Below are 14,174 nucleotides of genomic sequence, written 5' to 3' on the forward strand. Positions count from 1 at the left end.
CAATCAGAACCCGCGGCGGTTGGCGCCAAATGAGCGGGCACAGGTGATTCAAATCTGTAATCATGACACAAATTGTATTCAGTTCAGAAAAAACTGAGTTGTTTTTCTGTTTTTTCAATTTTTTTATTTTTGTTTTTGCGACCCGTTTCTGTTAAATTTAATGGGATTGAACAACATATTCATTGTGTTATGAGATAAGGCGCTCCTTTTTGTAAAGTTAATATAAGTCAATATAAAATTTCACGCATACTAACAACTACGGTTTGTATTGTGGCATAGAATCACTTTTGAGTAAAAAATAATTTTTATTTGATATGTGGTTACGCACATTTTTTTTTTTAATCACTTCACTTGCTTGTTGATGCTCACTTGAAACTAAGCAGTCAACCCTATTCGATTTCTTGCTTGTATGGGCCACACCCATAAAGGCATACAACTTGCTTTCACGGTGAAATAAGATTTGAAAATTACTGTATGTATTTATAGTTTTTTTTATTGCATCACTATAAATAATAAAACTAGCTTGGGGAGCTTGAACGGTGGGGTTTGTAGTTTGAGGTGAAATTAAATGAAATTAAATTATCTGCATTTATACAGCGCTTTTCAAGTCAATGACTTCCCAAAGCGCTTTACAATGTGCTCCCCATTTCCCAATAGCGGCCTTGCAGCCATGTAAGGCGCTAACCTGCTTATTGGGGGTATTAGGGGTTCAGTGTCTTACCCAAGGACACTTCGACATGTAACAGAGACGAGCCGGGATTCGAACTGGGATCCCTTGATCCCAAGACGACTACCTCCTGAGCTACTGCCGCCCCAAAGGCGACCTTAAAAAGTTTAAAATTGAATATTTCCTCTCTTAAGTATGTGTTAACAATGCCCAACTGAGTTCAAAGATCCATTATATATTTTTTTCACTGCAGATATCTGCTTTTATCATCATTGTTCCAGCCATGTAGCGCATTATGCTTGAGGAAAGGAGGCGGGCGGTGTTGGGGGAAGGAGACAGATTTCAGGTGAGTGGTTGCAGTTTTCTTTTATTTTAGGAGGAAAATGGTGAAAGTAAGAAAATGACTGTTTCAAACACACTCCAAAAGCCATTCCAAGCCCCCAAAAAGATGAAAATGTAATAGTTTGTACAGGCGCATCTAAGAATTTACACATTCTTGAAACGTAAAACAAAAGGATTTGCAATGATGATTTCAGTCAAGTAGAATATTTTGATGTTACGGACACCACCTTTTAGGGAAGAAAAGCCGTAGTTTAACGCATAAAGCGGTAGTGTTGCTAGGTATGCGTCAGTATAACAAAACACTGCTGTAGTCCCCATCTCACGCTTGGATGCTCACACTAAACTCAGCAGTCAATCCTATTCGACTTCTTGCTTTTAAGGGCCACGCCCGTAAAGGCATACAACTTGCTTTTTTAATGTTTTTCCTTGCACAGTGTGAAAATTATGTATTTATTATGCTTTTTATTCAGAGTATCGCATCACTATAATCAAATAAACTAGCTTGCGGAGCTTAAAGGTGGGATGTGTATTACATTTAAATATTTTTATTTTATTTTTTAGTACGTGTCAACAATGTCTGAGTTCAATGAGCCTTTCTATTTCTTCCCACCACGCCTATCTACTTTTATCATCAGTGTTCCAGCCATGCAGCGCATTAGGCTTGAGGAAAGGAGGCGGGCGGTGTTGGGGGGAGAAGAGACATTTCAGGCACGTGGTCGCGGTTTCTTTTATTTCGGGATGAAAATGGTGAAAGTAAGAAGAGGACTGTTTCAAATACAGTCCAAAAGCCAATCCAAGCCCCCCAAAAGATTAAAATGTACGAGTTTATTCTGCAGGCAATCTAAGAAATTTACATACTTGCACTTGCAACAAAAAGATCTGCAATTATGATTTCAGTCAGAAGATGGCCTTGGCAAGTAGAATATTTTGATAATACTGACCAAATTTAAGAGGAGAAAAGCTGTATTTTAAAGCGGTAGTGTTGCTAGGTATGCGTCAGTGTTACAAAGCACTGCTGTAGTCCCCAACTCACGCTTGGATGCTCACACTGAACTCACCAGTCAACCCCTATTCGACTTCTTGCTTCTATAGGCCGCGCCTCTTAAAGGCACACAACTTGCACTTTTATATTTCTCTTTTCACAGTGAGATAAGATGGGAGGGTTATTAATTTATTATTTTTGTTATTTTGAGTATCACATCACTGTAGTTAAGTAAACTAGCATGAAGGTTGCTTTAAGGTTATTATAAATGTTTTTTTTTTCGTGTTGCCGGGAGCGCCCATTTGTCCTTCATGAAATCATCCCGTGCAGTCGCTTCCTGTCTCTAGCTTTTCTCTCGGCGTTCCCCTGCAGGACTTGTTCGAGGTGGAGTCAACCGATGGACCCGAAGTCTCTGCCTGCAGCCGCCGCCTTCTTTCCCCCCTCCTCCTCCTCCTTCTCTGTCCTCTTCTTCCTCGCATCATCATCATCAGCATCATCTGCAGCGGCGGCGAGCAGTCCAGTGCCTCCCCGGACCCTGCGAAGGAAACACCGCCTTTCATTCCTCCCCACCTCCCCTCCATCAGTCTGCTGATCGTCGGCACCTCCCTGCCTGCCACGATGGGCTGCAAACACTACGCTACCTTGTGTTGATATTGAGAATTTTCAGTCATCAAATATGAATCATGCGTTTGATATTTCTGGACACTTTGCTCGTCGGCATCATCACGCTTTGGCTTCACGCATCGCCAGCGTCATCCGGTATGTAGCACTTAATTTTTTCGTAAACGCAATTACATGCCGTGTGTTAAGAAAAACAATCTGCATGAATGACTTTTATGCATTATTGAAATATTTCAAAAAGGTGTGATGTGTGTTTGCTCCAACTTTAAAGGGACAGTGTGTATTATTTAGCATTAAAAAACTTAATTTACCCCAAAAAAAAAGCAATATTGATTGGAATCATAAGGAAAAATACATGAACTATCATTTAAATGTGCCCTTTAAAGGCACTCGTAGGTCAAGAAATTTGCAGGGAGCAGGCATGTCAAGGATCCGGACCGTTGGATGATTTAATCCAGCCTTCCATGAGTTCCAATGTCCTAAAAGGAGCGAGTCTGGAGGTCATATCTATCAAAAGTTATGTTTTTTTTTTTTTTTTTAAAGAAATGCAAACCAAATGCTCTCTCCGGACGCTGAGGGCAGTGTTGAGTTTGTATAGCGTGGTGAGTTGGTTCAGTGGTTTAACTGATGAAATAAATAAAACTTCACCGTGTGATGTATTTTTTTTCTTCTTTTTTTTCTTACCCTTTTCTTTTTCTCATTCCTCTTTTTTTGTTTTTTTTTTAAACTTATTTTTTGTATTATTATCCTTTCTATTGTGTTCTATATTTTCCTTTTCTTTTTTTTCTTTATTTATTTACTTTTTGTTACTTTATTTTTAATATTTTTTCTTTTATTTTTTTCTTTTCCTTTTTTATTTTTTCAGTTTATTATTGTATAGTGTTTTTTTCCCAAGTTATTGTTTTTTTTCTTTTTTCACAATTTCTCCCCTTCTTTTTTTGAATTATTTTTTGAGTTTAATTATTTTATTTTTTTACTGGGTAAAAAATGAGAAGATAAATGGTCCGGCATGGTAACTTTGAGTTTACATAGTTTGCATTCTTCCTTGTGTATTGTAACCTCTGATTTTGGTTGCTCTACAAAATACAGCAACATCTAATGGTCACATATTACACAGTGTCCCTTTAATATCCATGCTTATAGTTGTATTTAACCTCTCGAGACCAGAGTTTCTTGTATAATGTGCATTTATGTCCACGCATGTGGACGCCAGGCTTTGGGAGGTTGCATTAAAAAGGCATACCGGCACCCACGCCTCTGTTCCTGACTGGGTGATGCTGACTCTATTTGTAGCTGAGTGACTTGAAAAGGTGATGAAGCACTTTTCAAAATCAAGCCTTCACCCAAAGTCAAAAGAAAATATTCATTTATTCTCATTAAAATTGTTTGCTAACACCCTCCCTAAACAGTGTTGCAATGACACACTGGCCCCTTTTGTGTGTTCATGCGTGGAGTTTGGCATCCGGCTCATGTGTTTTTGTGCTTGTGCCATTTTTGCAGCTTCTCACAGTGCAGAGGACAAGGTTGAAAAGGACGCAGTGCCGTTGAAGCAACAGCCAAATGCAGCATCTGATCGGGAAAAGGCCCCCCGCCATGCGGCCGAGCAGGTGATCACCTACCCGTCTCGTCTCATCTATTACCTGAACGAGGATTCCGAGAGCGCCAGCCGTGACCTGGACACCCGGGCCAGGAGCCAAAGCGCAGCGGGTCAGGTAAGCAAGTCGGATTGTATTTTGTGGGCATCAGCGGATCAACTGACTGCCCGTTGCCTCATCTCATGAGCTTGCGGTTCTGTTTTTCGAGCTCATGCAGAGCAGCTAAGACACGATGCGTGGTAGTGTTCGAGAATTCTGCACCCGGGCGTAACCACCATCTGTCGTTGGTTCGTTGCATCTGTTTGGGTTGTCCAGTGGGGACTGGATTGCTAACCTTTCCACAGCATCTTGTTGTGTAATGGTAAAAATATCTGCACCACGGACCAAATCAGTAGAAACTACCATAAGCTATAGAGCTAAGTAGTCCAAAAGTACAATTTTTGCAGGCTTCAGATCAGGGGTCTCCAATGTAGTGTCCATGAGCATTAGGTCGCCCATAGTAGTAGGTCGCTACCTGAGTAGCCTGCAGACTGGTTCTAAAGATAGCTCAAACCAAGTCATATTTATTTGTACAGCCCTTAATCACTAACATCTCAAAGGGCTGCAAAAACCACTGTTACAACATCCGTTGATCTGAAACCTACACAAGGGCAAGGAAAAAGGAACGGCCTGCACAAGAGGTAATCTCCACTTCCAGGATGACCTGGCTGCAATGGATGTTTCGAGGGCATCAACAGACAATACACTGTCATCTTCAACATTCAATATGGGTAATAACAGAATGTACAGTTGGCAGTTTCCTGCCCGAAAATCTTCACTGATGCAGCAGGTTCTGGATGATCACGTCCAAACGCTGGTACAATGGCTCAAAACGCATCCATAATGTAACATCCAAGCTCATCCTTCTCCCTCAAGGACAAGAAACCAAGAGGGTCAACATTACTCATAAGCTATAGAATATAAGTGTGGATCGTATTTCAATGGCAGAGCATCCCACAGCAACGGGACCTGAATTTAGAACATTTTTCAACCTCCAGATTTCTTCTTGGATCGTGGAATCATCAGTAGACTAGTATTATCTGAGCGGATTGATGGGCAATTGCAATTCTCTAAGAAATTTGTTTTCTAACTGTCGGGAGAAATCATTGACACAGAGTCCTTAAATACATGTTAACTTCATCCAAAATTATTTTTAAAACTTAGCCAATGATTTATGTTAATCACTTAGTGCCTGTGTGCAAAGCAGATCCTTTAGTGGTTGAATGAGCCTATTTTTGACTATATTCCTAATTATTACAACCTGGCATTAACCTAATAATAACATTGTAACAACAAAGCAATAACATAATAACTTGTCACACTGGTAGCTTCTGCGCTAATCATTGATAAAAAAAAGTTTCAGCTTCAAAAAGGTTGATGACCCTGCTTTAGATGTTTCCACCCTCTAACTCACTCGAGCTCATCAACAAGCTATTCCAATTCTGACAACAATCCCGATCTTTGAAATAATAGGATGGAAAAATCTGAAACTGGCAGGACTGAAGGATTTTATTAAAGCGGATATATACCAGTATTTACATGTGTATTTACATCCTTCCCACCAGCAAAAAAAGTTAAATTAAATGTAAACAAGACACCCTGGTTCTGTCCAAAGACATTTTTATTTGGTTGTGAAGCGAAAAATGAAAATACATCTTTTTGAAGACCGTGAAAAGATCACCACATTCCATGAGGTTAATAAATTAATGACTATTTTTTACTGATTTAAGTAAAAGTGTGATGGGTTTAATCCTAATTTTGGATGTTTATCTTCCAACTAAATCATGTCTAAAATGGACCAGACCAGACCAGATTCAGGTCATTGTCCAAAAGATGTCTATTTTTGTTCTATGGACATGTATTCTGTCTCCAAACATGATCAAAGTTATCTGATGAAAACATGCATGGACAACTAAGTACTGGATTTTGGTGGTGTAGTCTTACGTTTTTCCACCAGTTTGGATTTTCTGTCAGCTTCCGGTGTGACTGAAGAATTAGATCCCATAAACGTAGACATGACACCAGATCTTCGAAATTGATTCTTCACAGAAAGGCATTTGCTCAAGGGTGGTTTAAAAAAACAGCAACGAAAAAAAAAAAAAAATTTGTTTCCCATAGTCTTCAGTCATCAAATAAATTAGCTACATTCGAGCAGGCTCTGTGACCCATTGGTGCTTTTAGGACACTGAAGCGATACTTGCCCTTAGGATGAAAAATGAGATCGCCATGACGATGAATACAGACGCTGCCCTACTTACGAACGAGATTCCGGACAATCGTTCGGAAGTTGAATTTGTTCGTAAGTTGCTTCAGTGCTATATTTTGTATGGAATGTGCGTTTAAGGTTTACATAAGTTTGTTGGAGGTTTGTATGAGTGACCTGCATTGTTTTGAAACTGAAAAATAAACATTTAACAAAATAATATGCTATAACGTTATAAAGAAGTCTAAATAATAAAGCATAGTACTGAAAAACAAAGCTACACATTAGGCGTTGACATTCTGTGGTCTGTGAAGCCCTTTGAGACTCCTCGTGATTAAGGGCCTCACAAATAAACATGACTGTCACGAGGACCGGACCAGAACGGAGGCAGGAGGCAGGGAGGGAGAACTCATTTGCGTTAACGACCCGTACTTTTATTTAGCAAAATAAAAGTCGTCCAACACTCATGGGACAAAACGAAACAAGGCTTACAGATAATCAGAAACTTAGACTAGGAATACTAACAAAACAGGCTTTTACTCAAAACGTGCAAACACAGGTTTCCTCCGACTCAAACAAAACAGGACAGAGCAAAACAGAACAGAAAATGCAAATGAATCAGCACCCGCAATACCCACAACCCACCCTTAAGTAGCACACACGCAAATTAGCTGATCTACTACAGCCGGTGCCCAGGGGGCGGGGCCAGCCGGTCGCCACGGCGACCATGCTGGACACGACAATGACTTGACTTGACTATGAAGATGAATAAAGTTAAGTTTAACTTACTTTTGGAAGATGCGCTTCAAGAGGTCTTTCTCCGTGGTGAAAAGTGGATGAAAAAAAAGCGATCCAACCATTTTCTCAATCGCATCAAGCTTTCTTATTCCACTTTCATTTCTAAACAAAAAGGTTCACCTCTTCTTTACACTTTACACCAACAATATCGAATGGATGCATGAGATATTAAACAATAAAAATGTCAAAGTTCTTAGCGTGCTATAGATGCACTGCACTGTGTTTGCACACAAATTAGGGGTGGATGCTAGGTGACCTCTCACAGCGCCACGTGGCGGAAAGAAGCCTTACTTGAAAAAAGGTGCACACAATACAAAATCTAACATACAACAATGTCTGGATATATTTCGACATCCCGAAAAAAATGTTCGTATCTACCGTTTTGCGTAAGTCGAGTGGTCATGAGTAGGGGAGCGTCTGTATTCCCTAATTTGACAAAAGCTAAGCACAAAAGCAGTAAGCAATTACAAAACCATCAAAGCAGTGGAAATTTGTGTCCCAACTCTATAGAAACTACTATTGCCTTTTTGCAAAGGAATTAGGGTTATGCAGGACCATTTCAATTTTTTAGGTGTTAATACAAGAACTCCTTGTTGGCTAGCTAGCTAGATAGCTATGTCCACATACTGAAAATGCAGCCCACAGTGTATGGAAATGTTTCGAAGCCCTACTCAATGTCCTTCGTGTGTGAAAAAGAAGGACATTCAAATTTGGCATTGGGTTAACGGCACTGGTGTGTCATTTATGAAACATTAACCGACACTTTACAAGGTCAAAGTACGGTCATGGCGAGTGAAAACTACCCGAGTGCACATTAAACTTTTATTTATGGTGAAGGTAATGTTTTTGAGAAACATCTTAACTGTTTTTGTCATAAAAGTGTGTCATATTTATATAAGTCAACTAATACATTTTTATGTGTTTGAACAATACAACACTAATCAAATAGTCTCGTAGTTTTAATGTCAAATCATGAGGTTGCAACAAGGGTAACATCATATTCTTTTTATATTCTTTTTTTTTTAACATGAAATTTAACACTGATGTTCTGAACCAGAATCATATAATATCGTGATGACTTGGAAGAAAACAAGCTAGCCAGTCACTGGCTAACATTAGCAGTTAAGCTAATGTAGCTGCCGTCGATTCTCTGCTTTTTCTGAAATTAACAAAGCCTAGTGGTTCATTATTGCTTTATTTTGCTCTCCTGGGGCAGTAGAACACTCCAATATTGGTAGACATTCAATATATTCATTCATTTGTATTTATGTATTGGGGATTGGAGGTCTTCATTAAGCTTGATGTTTGGATGGTGGTCGTGACAAATTGATTTTCAAATGAATCACTAACTATTTTTTGATAAGTGGCTAATTGTTTGATTACCGTTTGGATTAAATTCAAACCTATCATATATGTATGTGTTATAACTGAATAACATTTGCATAATTTCATGTTCTCAAGACTCAGTTTTTATTATCTATATCTTGAATCAGCTTTGGTAAAAATCTGGTCATTTTAATACCTTTATGTATATGTAACGGGTGTAATAATAACTTTTGTTTTATTGAAATTCCTGCTGAAATATGTTGTATAGTTTTTGTGTAAGGGTCCTGCAATGATGAGTCTAACAGTGCCACCTGCTGGTATTGGGTAGGGTTTGGTTTGGCTTTTGACATGTGACCGGAAGGCGGGGTTTTTGGCAGTCTACAACGAGCTGCCAACGATAAGACACGATCTTTTGGTGCTCCGCAAAAAGTTAATTTTAAACATTAAATCCAAACAGCTTGACAACATCAATCACATTACTGTGCATGATGAGAGATTGGTCAGCTGTGGTTTTAATGTTTAAATTTAACTTTTTTTGGATAACCAAGAAATCGTGTCTTACCGTTGACAGCTTGCTGTTAGACTGCCAACAAACCCCGCCTTCCGGTTACATGTCAAAAGCCATACAACATATTTCAGGAGGAATTTCAATAATACAAAAGTTATTATTACACCCGTTACATATATATACTGGATATATCCATCCATCCATCCATTATCTGCACCGCTTATCCTCAGTAGGGTCGCTGGGGTGCTGGAGCCCATCCCAGCTATCTTCAGGCAGTGGGCAGGGGACAACCTGAACTGGTTGCTAGCCAGTCGCAGGGCACACATGGACTCGCTCATTCACACAAAGGGACAATTTGGACCGGCCAATCAATCTGACATGCATGTTTTTGGAATGTGGGAGGAAACCGGAGTGCCCGGAGAAAACCCACCCAAGCACTGGGAGAACATGACCTCAGAACTGTGCCGCACACGCGCTAACCACTGCCCTATTGTCTCTCTCTCTCTCTCTCTCTCTCTCTCTCTCTCTCTCTCTCTCTCTCTCTCTCTCTCTCTCTCTCTCTCTCTCTCTCTCTCTCTCTCTCTCTCTCTCTCTCTCTCTCTCTCTCTCTCTCTCTCTCTCTCTCTCTCTCTCTCTCTCTCTCTCTCTCTCTCTCTCTCTCTCTCTCTCTCTCTCTATATATCATTCAATTACATGGTATGTTATCTTGTAATTATTGTCCAATTTAGAGTGTAAAAATGCAATCTTAATGTTTGAGCATAAAGTTTTACCTTCCCATCAAGTGATTTTTATTGAAGTAATTTTATTTCATAATCAATTATTTAATTTGGAAGCTTTCGGGTCAACTTTTTACGTTAAAAATTATACAGTACTTCAACATTTGCCCATCAAGTACCTAAATTACAGTATATTCATGTTTATTTTAAATAATGTTCCGTTTTGGAAGGTATTGTTTTTGTTTGATCCTGTTGGTTGATTAATCCATAAAATAAATGTATGACAACATTTGTTGTATTCTTACACTTATGAGGCCATTTTTTCTTGAAATATTGTATGTGGTCTTTCACATTTAATTATAAATTTACATGGATTTATATACAATAATCTGTTCAAAGGTGCGGATAGCAAATTGAAATTGCCCTATAGTGGGGGATAGAAACACACGGTAATGCACACCAACTGCTTTCGAACCCCTGGTACCACAGATTAAAAACAAAAAACTAATAAAATCATATACTGTAAGTAGAATCTTTGTGTAATATATACCCTTTGCACACACATGACCTAACCACGTGACGACACCATGACGGGCGGTAGTAAACTGTAGTAAACAGCGGACTTGGCCAGTAAACGGTAGACAACAAAAAAACAGCTGTACTGTTTAATACCATGGGCAATGACTAGTCAAACGAATATTGTGCAGCTGTCAGATGAGGTGGCTTACCTTGTCCGAACACAAAGGGCACTGTTTAAAGAAACTGAAGATAGCATTAGCAATGCTAGCCAACAAACTCTACAGCCATCCTCCTGACATATTTACACATCTACACAAATCATCCAGTCTGCCTGACTTTAGCCCACACAACCTGTACTACTATATTGTAAAAAGAGTATTCCCATACACTGGTGCTGATATAATAGTTTATAAAAGACTGGATGATTATCAGTTCTTATTAGTGTTGTGCCAGAAAAGGCACTCCTGGCGTGAAATGTCCCCCCTAGCGCAAATTGTACTAAAATTACTTTCGTGACTATTTTTTGGGGGGAATGTAATCAAGCACTGCCCTAGGAATCACTTTTTAGCATATTGAAGATATTTAATTTGGTGAAATGACATTTTTTTTATGAACATTGGGCTCTCATTTTAACCATTGGTAATTTGCCAGTTCATTTCGGCGTAAAAAGCTTTATGGTAGAGCACATTTGATATTTGAAACATTTCTATTTTTAATCCATGGCTAATCACAATAAAAGCAGCTCATTTACACAGTAAGAAACAGCAACAGTAAGACACTAACATATTATATTAGCACTAGCTAACGTATTATATTGAGTGTCTTTGATGTGACTCGTAAAATAAAATTGCTCTGAAATACATCAAACGTACCTTGTAAAAAATGTTCACTGCAACGCTGCCTGTGTTTGCAAGAACCCAGACCCTCCGTTTGACTGCAGATAAACATTGCAGTCTTCTGTGTTCATCAAAAGCGACAAAATTCCAAATGGGGCTAGAAACATGCCCACCACACAGGTAATAATCGCAGTGGTTATATTGGGGGTTATATTCTTCTGTCGTGGTTATTAGTATTTGTTTCAACTCAACTGCCTATTCAACTGCTGTGCCCACAAGGAGTTCTTGCCATTTGTCATGGCTCTCATTTTGCCAGAGAAGGCAATGTGACATCACGTGCAGAGGGTCAATATGATTAGATAGATAGATAGATAGATAGATAGATAGATACTTTATTCATCCCCAAAGGGAAATTCACTTTTCCAGCAGCATCCCTAAGCTGAGAACAATCGAAAATAACTGAGAACAATCGAAAATAACACGGGAGCTGCTGGAGTGGCTGCCATTCGTGACGGCGCCGGAGAAACGATTCAATTTGAATCATGTACAAACAAACAAACAATTGAATCATGTACAAGAAACGATTCAATCTGAATCATGTACAAACAAACAAACAATTGAATCATGTACAACAAACAAACAAAATATTTATGTTTCAAAGATAACATCCCAAATGGATATACATGTAAAGGAAAAATTACATTTTTATTTACCTTTGGTCTGACGCGACTTTAGCTGGTCGAGCAGAATAGCGGGTGAATGAAGTGAAGGAGATGGCAACTGTGGATTAAAAAAGAACATTTTGGTATGCCCTCAGGTGAGTCCCTTGATTTAATCACCTCCTTATTTTTATCAATAGTCCCGATCATCAGTTGGTTGCGACTATGATATTAGCGAGGGTAGTGATTTGTGTGCCTTTTTTGTGACATGGTTGTCATGTTTTTGTTTCTCCGTTTAGCATCACTGCAAGCCTTGGGACCCAAAGAAATACAGTGTCCTATCGCCGACTCGCAAAGTCTTTACGAACCACAAGAGATTATGTGCTAAATGAAGAGAAACGCATGGTGGGAAGTAGTTCAGCCAAGAGCAAATTAGAATAGTGATGGAAATGCTGTAGAGTGTAAAAAAACATGTTATTCTTCACCACATAGTGGGTCTACAGTAATTTTTGAAAAGCACAATTTCTTACATATTTTTCTCCTCTACAGGCGATCCACCTTGCTCAGGTCAGCTTCCAATTAGAAGCTTTCAGTGCACAATTTGTTCTGGATCTAACCTTGAACAAGTAAGTCCTCTTGTATAGTATGTTTTTTAAGGAACCTGCTGCAACAATCGAAAACAAATCTAAATTCACTATTCACAATATGTTGCTGCTGACGCACGGACAAAACACATTTCTGCTAGTATAAAAATAACAAAATCTCGGCCTCTGCGGTTGCCGATCATAACAAATTCCCAGACTGTGGTTAACCTATCGGTGCGAGCACGTCTCCCGTAACAGCATCAACTCTTGAGGTTGGATGCCTACTCCAGTAGCCGCACCACTTTACTACTGCATTTCGGTCTACACTGCGACATAAGAATGCATTTCTTGCTGTTTGATTAAGAAACGTTGCTGCAAACTCTCTGACAAATCCTATCCTGGACCAGCATCTATTAGTACAGCAGTTTAGAAGCACAGGCTGTGCATAGCTAATTGATTCAGGCACTGAGAAATACTAAAAAATTCATCAGTGCCCCACCCTATACCGCATTTAATTTTCTATCATCATTCTATCAAAGGAAATAATATCCTTTGCAGTGGTAAAAACAATTAAAATGTCAGGGTGTGAAATATGGCTTGAGTAAGTGAGTAAGTTTGATGAATAGAACCCCATTTGTCAAAGGTAATGAATGAATATTTTCAGGTACATAGTGCTAGCCAAACTGTAGGGCAGTTTTTCTCCCAAAAGAGAAACAAACGTGTTAATCTGTATATTTTCAAGTACAGTAATCCCTCACCTTTTAGTCTTGCCGATTCACGGGTTTGCATTGTGATGGTGTTCTGGATTCTGATTGGCCAAAGCGTCCCCTAGAGCAGTGTTTTCAACCTTTTTTCAACCAAGGTACACTTTTATTTATGAAAAAGTTCCTAGGCACACCATCCATCGAAAATGTTTTAAAATTAAGTTATGTCAAATATTTCACTGTACTACCTCATAAGTAAGTAAATACTGTATAAAAAGAAGAAAATAATACTTAAAAAAAAAAAAAAAAAGAATGATGTGCTTTATTTGTTTTTATTTTTTTACTGTGCAATCTTAAACCGCTTTGTTAAACAAAAATATTAAATGCACTGTGCTACATAATTTTCCCCTATCTTGCTACCGGAAAAAGCAAAAACCTTTAAAAAGGCTGAGCAAGTTTGGTCATTGTAAGTATACACAGTTTTTTTTCCTTCCTTGTAATTTTTAGCACTCATTTTCTGGTTGCACTACATAATACAGCGAGATCTGGTGGTCAAATATAACGCATTGTCCCTTTAAACAGAAATCAATTTCTTGTAGGACTGTGAAAAATGATTAATGTATGTAAAATTGTTACTTTCGTAAATGTCAATAGTTATCTCATCTCATCTCATCTCATCTTATTAGCTGCACCGCTTATCCTCAGTAGGGTCGCGGGGGTTCCATCCCAGCAATCATCAGGCAGTGAAATGAAATGATCTGCATTTATATAGCGCTTTTCAAGTCAATGACTTCCCAAAGCGCTTTACAATAGCGGCCTTGCAGCCATGTAAGGTGCTAACCTGCTTATTGGGGGTATTAGGGGTTCAGTGTCTTACCCAAGGACACTTCGACATGTAACATGGACAAGCCGGGATTCGAACTGGGATCCCTTGATCCCAAGACCAGCGCTCTACCTCCTGCAGTGGGCAGGGGACACCCTGAACTGGTTGCCAGCCAATCGCAGGGCACACAGGGACAGACAACTCGCTCGCTCATTCACACCTAGGGACAATTTGGACCGGCCAATCCACTTG

The 14,174-nt window shown here is 39.1% G+C and overlaps 1 protein-coding gene across 2 annotated transcripts in view; it reads left to right on the forward strand.

Annotated features, from left to right (window-relative positions):
• Positions 1-981: 981 nt before the first annotated feature.
• adam23b (ADAM metallopeptidase domain 23b) overlaps positions 982-14,174 on the forward strand; it is a 67,134-nt gene continuing 53,941 nt past the window's right edge. The window contains exons 1-4 of one of the 2 annotated variants that reach the window (XM_088352610.1): positions 982-1,013; positions 2,364-2,750; positions 4,113-4,324; positions 12,361-12,437. In XM_088352610.1, the coding sequence (XP_088208736.1) occupies positions 2,675-2,750; positions 4,113-4,324; positions 12,361-12,437 (365 nt within the window). In that variant the 5' untranslated portion in view covers positions 982-1,013; positions 2,364-2,674. Of the gene's footprint in view, positions 1,014-2,336; positions 2,751-4,112; positions 4,325-12,360; positions 12,438-14,174 lie in introns of those variants that run through there. The other variant, XM_088352608.1, reaches the window with a different exon arrangement.

The sequence above is a fragment of the Urocampus carinirostris genome, chromosome 14 (genome assembly GCF_059441175.1).
Source record: "Urocampus carinirostris isolate Australia breed hairy pipefish chromosome 14, RoL_Ucar_1.0, whole genome shotgun sequence".
Taxonomy (NCBI): Eukaryota; Metazoa; Chordata; class Actinopteri; order Syngnathiformes; family Syngnathidae; genus Urocampus; species Urocampus carinirostris.